This window comes from Medicago truncatula, chromosome 7 (genome assembly GCF_003473485.1).
Source record: "Medicago truncatula cultivar Jemalong A17 chromosome 7, MtrunA17r5.0-ANR, whole genome shotgun sequence".
Taxonomy (NCBI): domain Eukaryota; kingdom Viridiplantae; phylum Streptophyta; class Magnoliopsida; order Fabales; family Fabaceae; genus Medicago; species Medicago truncatula.
The window spans coordinates 23,002,737-23,026,013 of NC_053048.1; the positions used below are offsets into that span (position 1 = coordinate 23,002,737).

At 33.7% G+C, this 23,277-nt stretch overlaps 1 protein-coding gene across 1 annotated transcript; it reads right to left on the reverse strand.

Annotated features, from left to right (window-relative positions):
* Positions 1–21,942: 21,942 nt before the first annotated feature.
* LOC25499869 (F-box/kelch-repeat protein At3g23880) lies at positions 21,943–22,938 on the reverse strand. Its single transcript, XM_013592894.2, has one exon. It carries the CDS (start codon positions 22,936–22,938, stop codon positions 21,943–21,945), a length of 996 nt encoding a protein of 331 aa, XP_013448348.2.
* Between the last annotated feature and the right edge of the window lie 339 nt (positions 22,939–23,277).

Sequence of the window (23,277 nt, forward strand, 5' to 3'; positions counted from 1 at the left end):
TGATTGATCCATTATTAGTTAAGAAAGACCAACCAACCAACACCCTCAGAGCGCCAGATGTAAACATCAAATTTGTTCTTGAATAAATCTCACAAAGTCAACCATGACTCAAATTAGGTCCTAATTATTCAGAAAACCCTGTATCTCTTTTCATCACATTTAATTTCCACGGTCATTTTACAACCGTCCTCGAGGAGATTCCAATTCAATATTTTGAGGTTACAAGGCTAAGCTATTACCATTGAGATAAGACGATGTTAAGAAAGGTAAAATTCATATAAAGAAGAACAGAGATATGTGAATGGAAATTATTCTCATTGAAATTGAAAAGTGGAAATACAATTCTGATATATAGAGAAAGATGGAGCGTGCAAAATACTAACTGCTGTTCCTATCAAATCCTTAGAATATCTCCTTAATAATGTGAAAAATAAAAACAATAGAAACAAAATATTCCAGCTGTTAATTCTGAACAGATTGACTCTCTTTGATATCAGTAAGAGTTCTTCTATCGATATTATCCGTTTGATCCAATTCTTTATTTATGGCTGAGATTTGTTTGTTCAACATCCTCCCACAAGCTGAAGCATGGTATATGTTAAGCATGCCAAGCTTGGAAATAAAACTGTTAAACTTTGGAGGTGGAAGTGCCTTTGTCAGGAAATCAGCTAGCTGTTCTGAAGATGAGATAGGTAAGAGTTTTAAAATTCCCTTTTGAACCTTTTCACGCACAAGGTGACAATCTATTTCTAGGTGTTTTGTCCTCTCATGGAAAACCGGATTAGATGCTATATGAAGAGCACTCTGGTTGTCACAGTAGATAACTGGAAGCTTACTGCAATTAACCTTCAAATCTGCAAGTAAATAGAGCAACCATTGCAGCTCACATGTGGCAGAAGAGAGAGCCCTATATTCTGCTTCAGAAGAGGATCTGGAAACTGTTTGTTGCTTCTTTGCTCTCCATGAAATCAATGACTTTCCTAGAAAGAAACAATAACCAGATACCGAGCGCCTTGTGTCTAGACATCCTGCCCAATCAGCATCAGAATATCCAAGTACTTGTAATTCTGATTGCCTATCAAAGAAGATACCTTGACCTGGATTATTTTTGAGGTACCTTATGACTCTACAAGCTGCATGATAGTGTGTCACAGTAGGTGAGTGAAGGAACTAACTTAATTGTTGTGTTGCAAATGTAATATCAGGGCGTGTGGTATTTAGATACAAAAGCTTTCCAAAAATTTTGAGGTGAATTATTGATGTTTTGTGGTTCAACTTGTGATGTAGGATCATTGTTAATGGTGATAGGATGGTAATTCCATGCAACAGTTTGTGAGTTTTGTTTGTAAGGAAGAATATGTTCATGGTGGCTAATATTTCTAGACACTAAAATCTCTTTGTTATTAATGTCAAACAGTACTGCACCTTTTTACTCCAGCTTTATAGCCTAAAAAAATACATTTTCTTGCTCTAGGAGTAAGATTAATCCTATGTGACAATAAAGTGGAAGCAAAAACTAAAGATCCAAAAACTTTTAAAGTATGCAAGTCAGGCAATGTGCCTTTTAACAAAAAATATGGAGAATGATTTTGAAGTACAGGACTAGGTACTCTATTTATAATGAACACAGTATGAGAAACATCATATGACCAAAAATGTTTTGGTAAATTTGATTGAATTAATAATGCTCTTCCTACATTCAAAATATGTTGATGTTTTCTCTCTACCCTTCCATTTTGTTTGGGAGATTCCACACAACTAGTTTGATGCAAAATTCCTTTTGATTGATAGAAAGAGGGCATAATAAACTCAGGACCATTATCTGTTCTCACTATTTTAATATGATGATTATGTTGTACTTCAATTTCTTTGATGAAATTTATTACATTTTGTCTAGCTTCACCTTTATGTTTCATTAAAATGATCCAAGTATATCTACTATAATCATCAACAGCAGTCAAAAAATAAGAATGATTATGAATAGACTTTATTGCAATAGGACCCCATATATCAAAATGTATCAAATCATAAGGCTTTAAAGCTTTATTAGAACTATGAGTAAAAGTAGATTTTCTGTGCTTGGCAAAGTGACAGATGTCACATACTGCTTTATGATCAGTAATAACAAAAGGAAATTGAGATTGCAAATTCAACATTCTAGAATTGGACAAATGCCCTAACCTAAAATGCCATAATGCATTATCTGGTAAACTAATATAATTTATGGAATTGATGGTTTGAGAAGACAGTGTTGAGTCAGACACTTTTTCTTTATTTGACAAGACTAGATAGTATAATCCATCCATCATTTCAGCTGAACCAATCATCCTCAAGGCTTTCTGTTCCTGTATGAGACATTTTTTGTTAGTGAATGACACTAAACAATTTGAATCAAAACACAAATTTGTAACAGAAATCAAATTTATATGAAAATTTGGAACATATAAAACATTTTTAATGGTGAGATCAGTTGAAAAATTTATTGTGCCTGCATATTTTGTGATAATCTCATGCCCATTAGGTAATTTTATGGTCATTGGAGAGATTTCACTATAAGAGTGAAACCAGTGCAGTGAGGCAAAAATGTGATGACTGGCTCCTGAATCTATGATCCATGAGCCGAAAGTGATGTTATTACAAAAAGAAGAATAAACAGAGACTATACCATTCCTATCAGTTGATGGATGACCAACTGTTTGGGACGAGCAAACCTGATTCAAATTAGCAGAAGCTGAAGCCGGAGCAATACTAGAATTCTGAATTAAAGCAATCAATTTAGTATACTGATCATGAGCCAGAGATAGAGGTGTTCCTTTGTCAAGTGTTGCAGATGAATCATTACCAAACTCACTACCTTCGTGGGCAGCACTGTTAACTTGAGAAGAATTGGTGCGAATTGCCAAAGTTGTTTGATTTGGATGCAAATTTCCTAGTATCAGATGCATTAACCAGGACCTTAGATTCATCACATAAAATTGGAGAACTCTGATGTTCATGTTGCAGAACCATTGAAATTTTTTTGTTCATGGTAGGTAACGGATCAAGAAGCAAATCTGAGATTTAACTACAGAAAAATTGTCATTTAATCCAGTAAGAAACCAAATTGGCAGTAAAAGATGATGATTTCTCCTGGCAGTACGCATCGCATCACAAGAACAACGATTACGACAAGTGCAAATAGGAATAGGCATGTAAATCTCTAATTCTTCCCAAAGAATTTTAAGTTCAGAGTAAAATTCAGTTACCGATCTCAAATCTTGCTTGAGAGTGTAGATTTCTTGTTGTAATTCAGATACACGGACCAAATCTCCTTGTGAAAACCGCTCCTTCAGATCAAGCCAAACGTCGGCAGCGTTTTCCATGAAAACAATGGATTGACCAATGGATTCATTAACGAATTCATGATCCATGAAAAAATCAACATGTTGCAATGATTCGAGGCACGAAATGAAGGATCAAAAGGATCTGCAGACATCACAATCGAACCATCAAGAAAATCAAACTTCATCTTTGCACCAAGAGCTCTACGCATAGATTGAGCCCATGTATGATAATTGGAGCCGGAAAGTACTGGAGTAACCGTGACAGAAGAAGGACCGTCACTGGGATGCACGATGAAGGGACTGGTTTGATCCATGGAAGGATCAATTGGAGGAGCAGGAGCCAAACGAGGTGGCATGACAAATAACGGAAGCGAAACTTAGATCGTTTACACAACGAATGATACCATGTTAAGAAAGGTAAAATTCATATAAAGAAGAACAGAGATATGTGAATGGAAATTATTCTCATTGAAATTGAAAAGTGGAAATACAATTCTGATATATAGAGAAAGATGGAGCATGCAAAATACTAACTGCTGTTCCTATCAAATCCCTAGAATATCTCCTTAATAATGTGAAAAATAAAAACAATAGAAACAAAATATTCCAGCTGTTAATTCTGAATAGATTGACTCTCTTTGATATCAGTAAGAGTTCTTCTATCGATATTATCCGTTTGATCCAATTCTTTATTTATGGCTGAGATTTGTTTGTTCAACAGACAACAAGTGTAACTTCATGAACCTCTGATGCATAGAATTCAAATAATTATCAGTTACTACAATGTTCTCATTCAAGTGCATAATCCGTCCATTTTCATCATTCGACCTTGTTAATTGAGAGTTTTCCTAAAATTTGTGTTTTCTTCTGCAAATTAAATCTAAATCACCCCCTGAATTAGAAACTACGTCAATGGTTTCGCACCGTTCATTATTTCCACCATCTGCGTCATTTCAACTGTCTATCACGGCCTTACCTTTCTATATAAATCTCATTTGGCGAAGTGTCCTACACAATCAGTTATCTAAATTCAGCAAAGTGTCCTACACAATCAGTTATCTAATATAAATGTATGTGTGATTCACTTTTGAAGAAGCCAAAACAAATTCTAAGAGTTGTAGGCTTGATTTAGACATGTTCAGTTCCTCTAGTTTAGACCAAAAATACAACATAATATGAGAAATTCAAACCAAACCTATACACAGAAACATTAAAAAGGTAAAATTATAAGCAGACTCTAAAAAGCTACCAGCATTAACTTTTTACATATTTGTTACAGATCCAAAAATAAAGTCTCCACAACTTGAAAATCCCAATATGCAAATTTCTTAAGAAGATTCCAGCTGAGATAGTGATCCAAATTTAGCACAAGCTGAGTGAACCTTCATGAGTTGTTGGTGAACAGGAACATTGCTTAGAATTTGTAACGGGTTTGCATTTGTTTTCCTTTCCATCTTGATTTTGAGTCTTCTTTATGATCAATGATTTCAACAATGAGAATTGCAGAAAAATAACATGCCTATTTGACTAATGATAGCTTAAGAGAATGATACACAAACGAGACCAAAAGTAAGAACAAAAAAAAAAAAACAAAGGAATTATAAATCAAGTAACACAAAGGAATCCCTAAACCTTATTAATTAAGATTTCGGCTCCTATTAATTGGTTGACTCACAATCTATTACTTGTGATACACAAAAAAGACTGGAAAGGGACCTAAAAATAGGCAGAGTAATCCTATTGCTCCCAAAAGATAAAAAAAAAAAGTCACAACTTGGTTTCCAAGATTCCAATCTAAAATTAAATTCAAATACATGAAAGTTATCAAAGTTTCGATTAAATAACATAATATGAGTCTTGAATTATCAATTTTCATAAAGAAACAACTCTTTAATAAACGAAACCCTAATTCTATTGAAATAAATAATGATGACTGTCCTGTTACCAAGAAATTGTACATGATACAACTGCATTAACTACTTTCATAAAATTGTCAAAAGAAACCCTAATTCTATATTTATAACATTGTTAAACTTTGATGACGCATTAGAAACAGAACAACAATATAAAAACATTTATTCGAAAAAAATTAAAAAAATAAAAGACAAGAGAAAGAAATAAGATCATTAGGTAACTTCCTTGCTCTCTGCGGAACCCTCCACTGTAAGAAATTTACCGGCGACGCAGCTCCTATGGAAGTGTCACGAATTCTTAAACACAAAGGAAAATTCATTCACAACACAATACAAAATTGCTTCATGAATGAACTTCCTCTATGCTTTAGAATCCATGACATTAGTGATCGATTAGAAGAATTCAGAGAGATGCAAGCGTTTTATATTTGGGTGTTAAGAGAAGTAAGGGTTTAGTTTATGATGAACAGAACATAGATTTCTCTACTTTTAAAGAGTAAAAAATATTTATATAAACGGAACAAATATTTTTTTACGGAGGACAAACCGGAACTGAAAGTTAATGGATAAAGTTAAAAGAAAAAACATATATTTTTTTAAGGGGACGAAAAACTAATTAAAATTTGATTAAACAGGATATGCACTAAAATTATTTGATACGTGTCCCATTTGCCAAACAAAGCTTCTCGAGGGATAAGTGAGCACATTGGGATTACTCTTAATCAAAAGAAAAGAAACAAAAAAAAAAAAAAGTATATTTTTGATGGTCTAAGATAGGATAGAAACAAATTATGATATAGAGTTATCTAGAGATATGATATAATATGAACATGATAAAAATTAACTTTATCATTTATTTGATACACACAGGATAACAAATAGGATATCATTATTTTATTTTAATTTTTAAATGAGAAAATTACTCTCGTAATTTATTAAATATTTTACAAATGACATGTAATTAATTAGTATAAATAAGTATGAAATCACAACATTATAAAAGCGGAAGAATACTATGGTAATAAATAAGGAGTGAAATTTTTAATCATGTTGGGATCGTTTCTAACTCAATCTATATTCGAGATACAAATTACAAATGAATGTCGGGATATGATAAGAAAATGATTTTTTTTATCATATCTTTTTGTTGCCTCAAAAATGAGATTTAAGCATGATATGATAAATGTATCATATGATCCTGATCATCAAACAGATCCTAAGAGATAAGATATGATATATTAATCATATCTTATTTAAATCTCATGTTTGGTGCACCAGAGTGAGAGGATAAATAAACCATTTTTCTATCCTAGCCTTATTACAATTGTTCAAGCGCATTGCGAGTCTTTTCCTCTACATCAAGAGTTTATTATCTATTTGTTACCAAGTAAAATTAACACAAACTTTGTACCCAAAAAAATAACACAAACTTAAAAAATTAAAATAAAACTTTTTTTAACAAAACAAACGGACCCTAATTTTATTTTATTTTTGACAAAGGACCTTAAAATATTTTTGTTAATATCATCCATGTCATCTTATGAAATGATTAATTATATATATATTTAACTATTGATATTCGTACATTTTGGGTGCATGCCTCTCTTGTTGATTATAACTTCCATGCTGGGGAAACTTTAATAAACAATTGTTATTTTTCTGAGTTTATTTAATATTGCTTTTCATTAGACACTTTGGGGATTTTCTCTTGGTACATATTGCGCAAAATTATAATTACTAATGTAAGTGATGTAGTAAATCTGTAAGTGCACGGTATACTGATGTAGTAATAAAGATTATCGTTCCGACATGGAGTAATGAAGTTGATTCATTTTTAAACAATGATTAGATTGAAAGTTCAAAAGTTAAAAAGTTGGGATTTTTGTTTGATTTAAAAAATAACAATAATAAAAATGCCTTGGGATTATTGGTTCATCTTGGTGATAAATCATTCGCAAACCAAACCCTAAACCTAGAATCTTATGTTGGACCTATTTTCTAAAGACAAGTTTCTCTTTGGCTTTTCATATCTTCTTTCGGTCTCAATAAATGTATTTTAATAGCAACCACGCCTATTCTCATGGTTGATTGATATTGAAACCCTTTAAGTACGAAATTTTATTGTCTCAAGGTTTGCAAGACTATTCTCATGTTGTGCAATCCTTGTCTACTTTCACTTGTTCCAATATCAAACTTCATCTTTCGATCCTTCGCTTGATATTTGTGATGATGAAATAACAACTATTAAACTTCACCTTTCGGTCCTTCGATTAATACTTGTTATTTCAGTAGAAAAACTGCAAAATTGATTTGAAAATAGATTTACATAAGATTACGGTTCTAGGCTTGGTTTGATAGGGATTAGGTCATTAGACGCATCCAACAATCCCAAGACAAAGAAGTCTACTTACTCATGTTCATTGTAAACATATAGAAGAAGAAGAAGAAGAAGAACATAAAAGTAAATAACAAGCAAATAAAGAAGAACAGATGAATAGATACATATGCTAGCGGCTCTATTTATAGCCTAAAACAAACTTAAACCCCAAGAAATACATCAATTGAATGTTCCACAAGGAAACCCATGGGCTTTTAGGTCAAAAATAAACTAAAAAGGCAGCTGGAACCTTGGCACGGCCGTGCCTGTCAAGAAGCAATAGCAGCAAAAGGAAGAGTTGCGGTTGAGCACGGCCGTGCCTCCATATGCACGGGCCATGCCAAGCTCTCTGGTTGTTAGCCTCCTTTTAAACATTGAAGGCATGGTAACACTATTGTTAGGCACGGCTGTGCCTTATATTTTTGCACAAGATCTTCATATTTTTAGCCTCAATCAGCTCTAAAATTCCTTTCTCTTGCTCCAAGACTCAATCTTTCATATATTTGTTCCTGAAATTAAATAACAAGCAATTGTAGCAGAATAGTTCTAGAAAGTAAATAAAAACACAAAATATAAATAAAATGATCTCAAATAATCAATTAAAAACACTAACTAATGACTCATCAAGCTCCCATATACTTGAATCTTTGCTTGTCCTCAAGTAAAAGGCATAAACATTAGCAGCATAAACGAAAATACATTAAACAATAATAAAAATTTAATCAAATAAAATAAATTAATAACAATAAATAACAATTTAAATAAAAAAATAGATAAAAACAAAAAGACTTAAAATTGTCCCTTTCGGAATCAAAATGAGGTATTTTAAAATACTTCTCTACCGAAAATTTGTCTGAGACGACAAAATTACTCGGATTTTTTAAAATACGAATAAAAATTTAACTGTTCAAAAATTTGGGGTATAACAGATTGGGACACATTTAAGTTTAAATTAAAACTTGAAAATAAAAAATTTAAGTTATACTCTGTCATCTTCGTTAGACGGATCATTTACTGACACACACTATCATCTTCATCTTCCAAGCATGTGTTCATTGTCACGACTTTTGCCTCCTAAATAAAAAATTAACCATGTTAAACATAAAAAAACAACATATATGAGGTCAAGAATATGGGACTAATTCGATTGAACTTACATTCATTGCAATTAGTCTCCTTGGTGACCTACCAGGTAACTCACCATGCGTTCTTTTTTTCCCTTTCTTTGCTAGTTTGTGCAGTAAGTAAGTCATTTACATTCCTATCTTTAAACACATTGTTGGTACTTACGTTCATATTCACGGATCTTTGTGAATCCTTGACAACCTCGCTTTGACTAACTTACTTTAATCCTTTTGTCACATCTTTTTGGCTAGCACTCTGAGACATAGGCGCAGAAATATGTTGATAGCTTGCAGAACAAGTCTTTTTCTTTGATTTCCCTCTCTTTGATCCATTTGCCACGTCTTTTGGGCTAGTAGGCTGAGACATTGACACAAAAAGATGTTCCGTGCTTGCAGAACAATTTTTTCTCTTTGATTTCCCTCTCTTTGCTCCATCTGCCACGTCTTTTGGGCTAGCAGGCTGAGATATGGGAACATAAAGATGTTCAGTGCTTGCAGAACATTTTCTGGCATCATGTTGCGTGATGCCACAGTTTGAACATTTTCTTACAAACTTTAGTGCCTTTTTCTTCCACTTTGGAGCACCTTTGCACTTCACTGGCACTGGATCACGTACGTGGTCCATTGTTGAGTTTCCAGTAACAATTGGAACTTCAGAACTCACGTACTTTTCCTGAAGCTTTTGTATGTCATCCAACACATCTGCATACAAACTACCCTTTTTGGATACTTCCATACAAAAATTTGTAAACAAAGAACATAATGCACCTTATTGAGCAATCTCCATAAATTTTGAATTTACTTCCCCACAATAGTCCACATTCAAGAAACCAATCTTCGCCTTGTTTGTCCAACGCGGCATAATCAGGCATTCTGGAATGTGTTCAGCACGTTCTTCCTTCAACACAAAAAAAAAATATGGGAGTATGGAACCCCTCGAGATTCAAATTTTTCTCACAAACATTGAACTGTTGACATCAGCTCATCGTATAGAATTTTATAAACACCTTCCTCAAGATATTTTTTCAACTTCATTATTCTCAAGTCATCTTTCACTTGTTTTTCCTCTACACTCAGTGCAACACCTTTCATAATCTCTTCTTTCACTTCTTGAAAGATCTCTGTCGTATAGATTTCAGCAGCCTCACTTTTAAGATAACATAGATGATTTGTAAGCACAGGGGATGAAAACTTGGATTTAAAATCAGCTACAAGTTCATTATTTATGTAGCCTCTCATTGCCTCATCAAAATTATGCAGAAATTCAAAGATGCTTCCTTTCTTCCTAACATAACTCTTTATGATTTTATTAATAGACTCACATTGAGACATAGTTCTTATACCACCAAGGAAATCGTCACGCAGGTATGCAGTTTCCCACAATTCCTTGTTCTCATATGTTTTGGTAACCCAGGGATTGTTCTCAAGGCCATTTTCCCTCACCAAGTCAACCGAAAACTCTTTGAATTCCTCCTCCGTAAAATTATAGTACATTGCTTTTTTAAAACCATAAAAAAAAAAAACCTGAATTCTTCACATTGTCAGTAGCATTCTTGTTCATATGCCAAGCACATAATCACATACATATACTAGAAAACTTCCTTTATCGCCTCCCTTATAGAACACTCGCCATCTGTTACAACTGCTTTTGGAATTTTTTTTGCATACAATCTAGAAAACTGGTCAACACCCAATTATAAATTTCTATTGTTTTATCCATTACCAATGCAACACCAAATATATTAGTTTGTGAGTGGTGGTTGCAACCAGACAAAATCACCAACATATACTTGTATTTGTTCTTTTTGTACGTTGTGTCAAATGCAACCACATCGCCAAAACAGAAATAATCTGATCTGCTTGTGCCATCTGCCCAAAATAGACATTTCAAACGTCCGTCATCAGTGGAAGAATATACTCCAAAGGAATGTGGATCCGTTGACGACTTAACATTCAGATAGTTTAAAGCAGCATAAACATCACCATCCTTAATAACAACACGCATTTTTTTGTCAAAGTAATTGTACAAATCTTTCTTAGTGAACCCAACACCAGGATATCCACCCTTCTGAGCCACCATGTATCCCATTATATGACAAGTTCTTATTCCGTGTGACTGAAGACCATCAATTTGTGCTTTATCTGCCTCGGATATTTTCCGAGAAACAGGGTGTAAATGCACAACACTGGATAAAGTAAGTTCATGGTTGTGACCCTCTTCAAAAATAGACACAACATATCTACCCTTTTTGGGTCTGTAGTGAACACGGAGCCTAGCTGGACACTTTGTACGAGTGAGACATCAGTCATCTCTTGGCCTATCTCACCTTGATAAATGCTTCTTCTCTCTGAACCCCTGCTTGTTGCATACATACTACCTCATTACAATATCATCGTTAACATTGCGCCTAATATCACTCTTCCTAACAGCAAAACCTTTACACTTATCGTACTTAAAATTAAAATCGCAAGCTTTATCAACACTCGCAAATTCGATTTCCCTTATTCCTTCAGCAGTTAATGAATTTATCTTTACCAATTCCTCACCAATAACTACATCATCATTTTCATCTATATTCTTATTACCTTCACTTCCATGACCTTCACTTTCATCACCTTCAATTTCATCACCAGCACTATAATCACCAGAACAACCACCATCATCACTTTCATTCTCTCCACTTTCATCAAAACTATCAACACCTGTATTCCCTTTAGAATTCTGAGTAAAATTACCATGGCTCCCATCATTATTATCATCATCTACATTCTGTTCAACATTCTCAGTAGATTTACCTTGACTCCCGACAATCAAAGGATAGGTTTCGTCACTCAAATCCACATCCGTAGAACCGTAATCATATTCAGGTGAACCAAAATTCGTAAAATCATTGTTGTTGTTTTCTGTAACGCTCCTATTTCTATTTAAGCAATTAAACATGCGAATAATACATCTATTCAAGAAATAGAGGTTACGCCACATTCAAAATTCAAAAAAAACGATAGACATGTATATAAACCTCAACAGTTACAGTGGAATATAAATCAGAGTGGTCAAAATATGTACATGCCACGAACAAATAAATCATATCCCAAAGATGAATCTCAAAAACCCAAACATACGGGCAGTCATCAACAAAACAATAATCCAAAGGAAGTAAAAACAACCTAATCTAGATCGACACAACAAGCCTAGATCAGAGCCGACTCAACACCGACATCGGAGAAAGCTCCCGATATCCCAAGCAAGACTCACCGAGCACTACTCCTGCACAACGTCTACTCACCCATACAGGCAAGTAGGCGGTTAAAACCACCGGGGGTAAGTATTACATTATCATAATCCAGATAATAATTAAATCAAATAATATCATGTACTTGAATAATATTAGTCATACATAAATACTTACATCACAACTTGATAGCTCATATCAACATACATCAATCACATGAATAATTATCCAATCATAAATATTCATTCACAACATCAATCATTGAACAATCATTATCAACATTCATTCATCTCATTTCATCACCAATCACATATTTCACATAGGACTCATGCTATGATATGCACTTATTGACACATAAATGCATGTGGTACCAAATCTCAACAAGGTCGTCACCTTTCGATGCCACTTGCACATCGTATGTAAGGGCTCACACCTGCCTTACAATAATCTCGAAGTAAAAGAGTTTAACCTTTTTACAGCAACATCGACTATGATGCATGGACATGTATAAGGACTCGATAATGCGACAACGATTCACAATCTCAACCTCAATATATAGGACAACACCCAATTATATTGATTATCTCCACAACATTGCATTATCAAGAAAACATGCACACACACAAATAGATCATAGTATTCATCATTCACATAATAACTTGATTATCAACAATCAACAATGTCATTCAACATCAACTTTTACATCTACTACATCATAAGTAAGATAGCATATACATCTCATGATAATTATTATACCAATCATCCATACAATTTCACTTAATCATACAAGAATGGTCATGACAATTCATAAGACAATACGACACAAAGATTCACTAGACCCCTTCCTCACAAGGTTAAATCTTCCATAAAAACACCCCTAGATGATTAGGATAAAGTCCCTATACTTAGGAAGAAGTTTGGAACCAATTGGAGCGAAGAAAATTGCATTTTTGAGGTTTTTGGTCAAACAGCATCGTGACACGTTGGTTTCCCATCGTGGCACGATTTTTCCAGAATCAGATTTTCAACTTCTACGTGGCACGTTGGCCCCGAATCATGGCACGATTGTGGTTTGACAGACAGCATCAGATTTTCAACTTCTACGTTTTCGCGCATAAAAATCAAACCGTTAATCCGTTTGCAATGCCGTTTTCGCCTACATTCTCCTAACACTTAGTACTATCATAATGCACAGAAAAATCCCAGTTTCAACAACCTCAAATTCATTTTACAAGCCTCACACAAACACTCATTTTCCAAAACGGTTAACAAATGAATTTTCAAACGAAACTCCCGTTTTCTCCCAAAACGACTCGACTATCATAACCACAACATAAAAACAGAAATTCCATCAAGTTTAACTCATCCAACCATATAGACAACTCAGTCAACAACCTTGTATATCAAATTTTACTTTGGGTTCTTCACTTGAACATCTAGCACAACTTCACCAATACAAACAACTTATTTCATAAAATGGAATACTCATGATATCATTCAATAACAACAACATATCTATTTCAACAACACTTCATTTAGACATGAATTCAACCATAATTCAACAACACAACATCCCAATCCAACAATTGAGCAAAACACATAAGTATTCATTTTCACCCAACCAACAACAACAACTTATTTCACAACAACAATTATGAATCATGCATACCCAAACCATGAATTAGCATCCATAACATCACTTAACAACAACAACATCTATTGATCATGAAACTTATCACAATTCATCAACAACCATGCATAATTCACCAATTGAGCATAATTTACAAACTACCCATTTTCATACATCATGAACTTGCAATTTCATCATCAACAATTCATTTAACATCAAATTAACATATTCAAACATATCTCTACAACATAAGCACGAATTTCAAAGATTGGGTTCATGATAATCACTTATTCTCATAATCAATTATGCATAGAATCAAGAGAAAAAGAATTAACCAAATGATTATGATAAAGACTAACCCCCTTACATTTGAAGATGATTAACCCTAACTCTTGCTTCAATTCAGCTCCTAGACTTACCCCAATCTTGATTCTTCAAGCTCTCCCTCTTCTCTCTAACCCTTGTTCTTCTCTTCTCCATTTTCTCTCTCTACCTCTCTCTAGGAAAAATATCTTATGAAATGATATTTTCTATGACAACCCTAATGTTATCTCCCTTAATGGGCTCAACTCTAAATTCTAATGGGCCTAACCCATTCTAACATAATTCTAAAAGTTTCTATACACTCAACGGTAATTACTAACAACGGTAAAATATAACCAACGGTAAAAACTAATCACTACACTAGTAACTTAGTAAAATAAGGGTTCTCCCTAATTATTAAAATAATTCTCATCAAAATTACCATTTTACCCTTACCCGCCAAATGACCAAAATACCCTTCTAATACGATAATCCATGTAAATGCACCCGATGACAATAAAATACACACAATCTCAATTAATCACACACAAATACATAATAAAAGTAATTAAAATAAATCTAGCTAAAAATCGGGCTGTTACATTTTCCATCTGGTATACAAAATTAAAAATCAAAATGAGATAAACCCTAATCACTGATCAAACCAAATGAAGATATAAGCCATAATCACTGAACACTAAACAACCAACAAAACTACTCAATCATAAGTTTTATTCACTATTGAACCAGCGAATCTACTTAATCACTAATTTCCCTAACCGTAATCAGCAAATCAAAAACTATTTTCCGTAATAAAAAACTATTGAACCAGCGAATCTACCCTAATCCCTAATTTCGATAATTGATTTTGCATGACCTAACTAATCCCGATAATATTGCATTTAGAAAAAAATAGGTGTTGTTGAGCTTACCTCAGAGTTTTAGCGCTTCACACTTGAAATATGAATGCAAGGGTAATGACCGGGAAAAATGGTGGAGATTGGAGGCGACGATGAAATTCAAAGTCTGAGTGAATTGTAAAATATGGAAGGGAAACAATCGGGAAAACGGTGGAGATTGGAAGAAACGTCCTTCTGCTATGGTGGGAGAGGAGAAAGAAAAAGATGAACATGGTTAGGTTTCTGAAGAACAGGGGAATTCAAAGTCGTTTTTTTAATCTTAATGTTAATTTTTTAACTTAATTCTTAACATATGATTAAAATTGATCTTGTAAAAACAAAAAGAAATTAGTGCAATCAAAATTAGTTTAGGGGCTAAAGTATTAAGTTTTCCTAAAGGAACACAGTAATACGATGCATCCGCCAGTAGCATATAGCATGACTAATACACGTGGCGCGTTCTTATTAGTTCTAGGGTTACTTCACCGAAGAAGTCATTTTCGAAACTTCGCCATAGAATTATCCTTATGTTTAATGGTAATACAATTTTTTGCTATGACTTATTTAACATCAATAAAAATATATAAAATAACATATTACTATCTAAGATAGATAGGACCCGTGAGAGGATATATAATGAGAAACTATGGTTTTGTGAAGAATTACTCTTTCAAGCCAAAGCACGAGATATATTCAATAATAAAGCAAAAAAAAAAAACTTTGCTTGGGTACCTCACAAACAGTCCCTAGAAGGCATAAAATAAGGCGGGTTCTATAATGCTTGGCATCTGCATAAAACAAATACCAACAACTAATAATTTCACATCTTTTGGTTATCAAATAATGGGTGTAAAATAATGTTTTTTTGCTAGAAGTCTTAAAATGATTATCAAATTAAGAGTTAAATATAATTTATTTCATATATGCTGAAAGATTTCAAATTGTTTATGTGATTGTTAATATTTTTGATAATAAATTTTAACTTGAGTAATTTATCGTACATTGTTTTTTAATTGAATTCATGTCAATAATTGTTTTCACCGCAATTTATAACGATATTACATTTTGCATATAACACACAGGAGCGCGATCTAATTCAAACCAAACCTATACACACAGAAACAGTAAAAAGGTAAAATTATAAGCAGACTCTAAAAAGCTAACGACATTAACTTTTTACATATTTGTTGTAGATCCAAAAATAAAGTCTCCACAACTTGAAAATTCCAAATTGCAAATTTCTTATGAAGATTCCAGCTGAGATAGTGATCCAAATTTAGCAGCTGCTGAATTCTTTGATGCACTAAAGACGTGAAGTCTGCACCTGAATGAAACATTTGTTTTCTTTTCCATCTTGATTTTCAGCAGAAATTGAAGCTTTCTTCATGGAATCTTGAAATAGTTTCCTTTCTGTAACATTTTCATGACTTTGAGTCTTCTTTATGATCAATTATTTCAACGATTGTTCTCCTCTTTCAATTGATACATTCTGCTTTTTGCTAGTTCTGGAAATAATAAGAGCGACAAGCATAGTTAGTGGAGAATTGCTGAAAAATAACATGTCTATTTAACCAACGATAGCTTAAGAGAATGATACACAAAAGAGAATAAATCTATATTAAGTGTTCCACCGTCGAATAATCAAAAGAGACCAAAAGTAAGAAATAAACAAAGGAATTATAAATTGCAAAGGGAACAATAACATTATATTTTGGGTATTGATCCTCTAATTCTTAAGGGAAAAAGACCCAAAAGGGAAACTAAAAATATTAAACGAGGGAATTATAAATTTGAATAGACATGGTAAAATATACTAATACTACCAACACCTTTACTTGGAAAGGGACCTAACAATAACATTATTGTTTAGGTGTCGATCCTATGGTTTCAAAGGTATAGGGATGCTATAAGGGAGAGTAATCCTATTGCTCCCAAAAGATAAAAAAAAAAATAGTCATAACTTGGTTTCCAAGATTCCAATCTAAAATCAAATTCAAACACATGAATGTTACCAAAGTGTCGATTAAATAACGTAGTAGGCGTCTTGAATTATCAATTTTTATGAAGAAACAACTCTTTAAAAAACGAAACCCTAATTCTGTAGAAATAAATAATGATGAAATTTACCAAGAAATTGTACATGATACAAGTGCATCAACTACTTTCATAAAATTATAAAAAGAAACCCTAATTCTATATTTATTAGATTGTTAATCTTTGATCACGCATTAGAAACAGACCACCAATATAAAAACATTTAACATTTATTCAAAAAAAAAAAAAAAAAAGATAAAAACAACGTACAAAAGAGAAGCGTTCTTGGGAAGAGTGTTGGAATGAGAGCAGTTCACTTGGATCGCCATTGTTGATCAATAAGAACAATTCATAGAGGGGATGCCAAAATCAAACGTCAATCAAGCAACTGCATTAAAACGTGGTTGTGAAGATGTAACTTTAAGTAATAAAAATAACAAAGCGAATGAGAGGAAAGAAAGCATCAATGATGAAAACACGAAGTCTTTGATTTCGGATAACACAAGATGAGAGAAAGAAATAAGATCATTAGGTAACTTCCTTGCTCTCTGCGGAACCCTCCACTGTAAGAAATTTACCGGCGACGCAGCTCCTATGGAAGTGTCACGAATTCTTAAACACAAAGGAAAATTCATTCACAACGCAATACAAAATTGCTTCATGAATGAACTTCCTCTATGCTTTAGAATCCATGATATTAGTGATCGATTAGAAGAATTCAGAGAGATGCAAGCGTTTTATATTTGGGTGTTAAGAGAAGTAAGGGTTTAGTTTATGATGAACAGAACATAGATTTCTCTACTTTTAAAGAGTAAAAAATATTTATATAAACGGAACAAATATTTTTTTACGGAGGACAAACCGAACTGAAAGTTAATGGATAAAGTTAAAAGAAAAAACATATATTTTTTTAAGTGGAAGAAAAACTAATTAAAATTTGATAAAACAGGATATGCACTAAAATTATTTGATACGTGTCCCATTTGCCAAACAAAGCTTATCAAGAGACAAGTGAGCACATTGGGATTACTCAATTAAAAGGAAAGAAGCCCATAGAAACCAAAAACCAAAGTAAATGTTTGATAGGATAGAAACAAATTAGGATAAAGAGTTAGATAGAGGCATGATATAATATGAACATGATAAGAATTAACTTTAGCATAAGTTTGATACACACATGATAACAAATAGGATAACATTATTTTATTTTAATAATTAAATGAGAACATTACTCTCGTAATTAATTAAATATTTTATAAATGACATGTAATTAATTAGTATAAATAAATATGAAATGATAACGTTTTAAAAAACGACTTTTTAATCATGTCAGGATAGTTTCTAACTCAACCTATACTCAAGATACAAATTACAAATGCAAGTCAAGATATGATGAAAAGATGAAAATGATTAAAGTTCTTGTTTTCTTGCCGACTTCATCCTTTAACTCGTCAAGTTGCTCATTCATCCGCGGCTTTGTTTTGCATAAGAAAGAGCTCGTTCGCCTCCTTATTTGTTTTCTCGTCATACGACTGTGTAGTCATCATCCTTCATTTTTAAAACATATATATTTGAACGGTGATTCTCAAGAATGACAATGTTAGGGATAACAAAGTAGTTACCATTACACCATACATCCACCGTTGCGGTGCAGATTCTGCTCAAAAGTTTTTTGATTCAAAAACATCAATTAATAATATGATTTAATTTATTGTCTTTAAAAAAATTAATCTAAGCAATTGAAACCACTAGACTTTGCTTCAATTGCTTGATAAAATTCTGCTCTCCAATAGTGCTATAGCACCGTAATTGCCGTCATTCATAAAATTTTGTACTAAATAAAGTATCGCAGAACAACGATGATTTGTTTAAATTCTGCAATGCAATGGTGTGATATCGTAGAACCAAAAACACGACCCCATCATAAAATAAACATCATATTGGTCTTGAATAAATATCACAAAGTCAACCATGACTCCATGCATACTAAAAATAAAGAACCTAAACAAAACCAAACACCAGCACCATGCATACTAGAAAAGACTACCTAAACTGCGATGAGGAAGCAACAGTCTGATATACAACAGAACCGACAAAGCCGGAGGCAAGAAACTTTGCAGCACAAATTCAGATCAAGAGCTTATTAACAACTGTGATGAAACCAGACAGTCATAAGATCACCCCAGCTGCAAGACTGCAGCCCCAAATTAATTATTCAGAACAACAAAATAGAATGGCCAAGATAAAAACTTTTCTTGAAAAAATGTTAGCTAAAGAATAAAACTTAAATCAAGATCGATCAAATGCTTAAGTTCACACAAAATAACATCTTAGAAAATGGGAAAATGTAAAGTAATCGAACAGATTGTCTCATCCAATCCATCATCCCCTAACCAAGGTCGCTTAAGTTATCTGCGTCCTTTGATATCAAATGTTTTTCATCTTGCTTTCTCCTTGGATTTTCCCACCATACATGTAACATTGATAGCGCCAAATATGCTTGGAATCGCAAATCTAAGATTCAAAAAATACCGGTTAGACCAGACTATACGTGAAAAAGAGAAACACAGAAATAAGATGTAAACACAAACTCAAAAAGTAAATAAATTCATAATGTTCATAAGTGAATCAATATTCATATCATACGTAGTAATGTAAACAAATAAATATGTTAGCTACAACCACGATGCCATGAATCCAATTTTAAACATAATGAGAGAACCACATTAGTTTTTCAACATATTATAAACTTCAAGAAATCAATATAATTTTGCTTTTACATGTCACTAGCTTACTTATGAGTAATGACGGGGACCAAGAATCTGAAGAGGCCTTCCAGGACCAAGAATCTGCAACCACCAAAACTGGACGCAGTTCCAATACCACCATCAACTCAACCACGTGGGCACCCAAATAAACAATCTATGCCTCCATCTGAATTTTAATGTTAATACAAATGCAGATAGTTTCTAAGCAGTAATGAGTAATGACGATCGTTCAAACAAGGATTGAAGAATTTTGCATGATCAAGGTCATGTATTATAGAGAAAAATCAGAGCATATTTTAAGACTAATCTGAAATCAGTATAAGAATTCTCACTTGCCATTGAATCAATAGACAAAATAAATCAAACCAAGTTTGTTGGTTCATGTCACTTCCTCATTAGCCTTTTTCTCACTTTTACCTTTCACTAATATTATCTTGAATGTTTCTTCTGCACCTCAATTTGGAGTAATTTATTGTCCTTACAGATCAAGTACTATTTCATTTATCTTTCTTGTTTTTCGCAACAGCATATATTATGAAGGCTTCCCACACAAGACGAAGGAAGAAGACCAAAACTGCGATACAAGGTGCCGTATACAGGCAGCACCGCAACATCCACACAAAAACAGAAAAACATAAGCTGAATAAAAAGGACATGGTACCGACAAATCATAACACTAACAACAAATGTGAGGAAACAATAGCACCAAATCCCCCAACCGAAGTAGCAGCAAACAAAGCCTGTAGTCGCAAAAAACAAAGCACCGGACTTCTATCAACACAACAAAATGGTTAACAGCACATAAAAAACAGTCGATGGCCTTGATCTCTTCACCTCTTCACCTTCTCGATTAAACTCCACTTCAACTCTTTAAGCACTGCCTTGGATTCCAACTTTACTCGTTGAAGAGGCAAGATGCAATCTTCAATCTTGTTAAGCTCCAATGCCAAGACAAACTTTAATCTCCTCCACTAACTCATCAATCTCCTTCACACAATTTTTAAATTTTTTATCATTCCTCGCTCTCCAAATTACCCTAATTGAGGCATGCCAAGTTAACCTCTTCCTACCAACACTCCAAGTGGACAAACAAATTTAGGGAGTAATGAAATTGAACTCTAACCACTTCAACACCCTTTCCACACTTTATCCACCACGTTCCAATGTAAAAATAAATGAAAGCCGTCTCCTCTCCCCCTCCACACAATTCACAATTGTGATTTGACACCCAATCCAAAAACGTTACGAATTGCAAGGTTTGAACGCGTGGGGGTACGGTTTAAGAGAAGAGACCAAAAGAACACGACAACCTTTGATGGAGTCGGACTCGTCCAAAGCTAACCAAACACCCTATTCTCCAAACTATTCAAGTCAACTTCTATAACCAACAAATCATCAACTATCTTATAAGTTGACCTCACCGAAAAATCTCCTCCTTCCCTCAGTGACCATCTTCACTAATCCTCTTCCGTCAATCTTGTAAAACCATTTATAATAGCCAAGAGGTTATTAATTAACTCCCTTTCCCAAACAAAACGTTCCCTCCTTCGATGAAGCTTCCAAACACATCCTCCTTCACCACCTACCCAAAGGTCACCAAATTTGGCCTTCTGTTGAGTAGACATTGAAAAAAGTCTCGGAAACAAGTTATGAAATGATGTTGTTCCAACCCAAATGTCTTTCTAAAAACTAGTCCAATCTCCATCACCAATAATCCTCCCCAACCCATTTTTAAACCAATTTGATGCCACCGCTCCTTCTATGGACATCAACTCGTTCCACCAACTTTACGCATACAAAGGCCAATTTGCATCCCCTTCTTCCCCCAAATAACGGATATGACCCCCATATTTATCTTTAAATATTTCTGAGAAAATTTCGTAGACAATGAATTTCATTTTAAGATAATCAAGTTCTAGCTAGTTACTTTGAAAATAAATCATTTTCTATCTTATATAATATTTTTGCAATACAACAAACCTAAGCAATCTTCAAAAAAATTCACACAATCTATTATTACTTAATGACTAGGATACATAAACAATGAATTCAAATTTATTCAATAAGTGAATGTCTAAGAGAAACTTACTTTCAATCAACGAACACGAACCAAACTTTCTACGTAATGCTTTGCTTGAGTGAACCAGTGTATGGAATTTCTAATTTAAATTCTCTCCACTGTTCTATCTTTTAGATTATAGATAAAGGCCCGGTTGCAAAATTTATTTGCAAAAATCAGCATATCACCATTTACATAAAGGCAAGCCAGTTGAAAACCAGGGTCAGTTTTAAGCATTGGAAGATTCTGGTAACTCATCTTAAATAATTGAGTCCTAGACTATTCAACTCCATACTCCTTCATATGCCAAAAAACAAATCCAGTTTTATTGGAATCATAAGAAAAACAAAGACAATCCATCAGAACCCTAAGAACTGGCTCAAGAAATGGCACCTCATTAAAACCCGAAGGCAGCAGAAACCGCTTGTATTTCTCTGTCCAAAGGTCAAGTTCAACAATCATAAATTGCTCAACATGAGTAATCAGCTTGTACATAGCCAACCAGTTAACAGTGCCACTCAAATGCACACCATCACTAAGGGCGCATAGGTGGCATCTATACTGAATATCCAATCTAATAGAAGAAATCACAATAAAGCTCTCTATATTTCTCGAACAATTATTACCAAGACTGAAAACTTTAACCACATTTTTCCATGAAGCTTTGTTCTTCTGACGACGGATAGTTACTACCTTATAAGTTCTTGTTGAAGCATCATAACCAAAAGTGGACTTAAAATAGGATAACATAATGCTCATATCTGCGCCGCTAGGGGTGCTATGACATAATACCCCTAATTTTTTAGATCTTGTTCTGGTGGCAAGGTTCAAGAACCGGAGCCATTCCTTTAGATGGACAGCTGTTGGTGTCCTTGTAAGATAATGAAAATGCGTGCAGAGAAATCCATTACAAGAACCAACCACCATGCAATTGTTCTTTGACTTCAAATGATGGAAATTGTCACTGTAAACAGTAATGGATGGATTTTTTAGTAAACGATGCACAGGGAAGGGTACAAGATTAAAACCTTTTATGCGTTGGTTCCAATATAACGTGAGGTGTGGCTTTTGTGACGACTTCTTAAGGTGCTTTTCGATGAAGGTTGGATCAGATATGAGAGCGTTCCATGACTTGCTCAAGCATTTGAGTTGCACGATGGTTTTTATGTTAAGGAAGGATAGGACTTCGGCGATGAGCTCGTCGGGAAGGAACACTGTCGAAAATGATGCATTGGGTCTATGTCGCCGTCGTCTTTTAATCCGATGGGTATCCATCACAATAGTGAAGTTGAAGTTGTTATGGCACAAATACAATAATGGTATTTGCGGCGAGAGTTGTTGTGTTGTGTGTGTGAGAGTGAGTAAGGTGTCATCAATTATGCAAATGAAAGTTGTTTGATTTTTGTTGGAAATGAAAGTTGTTGTGTGTGTGAGAGTGAGTAAGGTGTCATCCTAATTATATGCTATTTTTTTGGAAAGGAATAACCGTTAACCCGTCTCGCTATATCTCTTACTTAAATGTTAACCCGTCTGCAATCAATGCTCCTTCACACTATGGTAATTTACTCTTGGCCAGTCAGCTTACTCAGAGATATCAAAAAATGGATAAAAAAA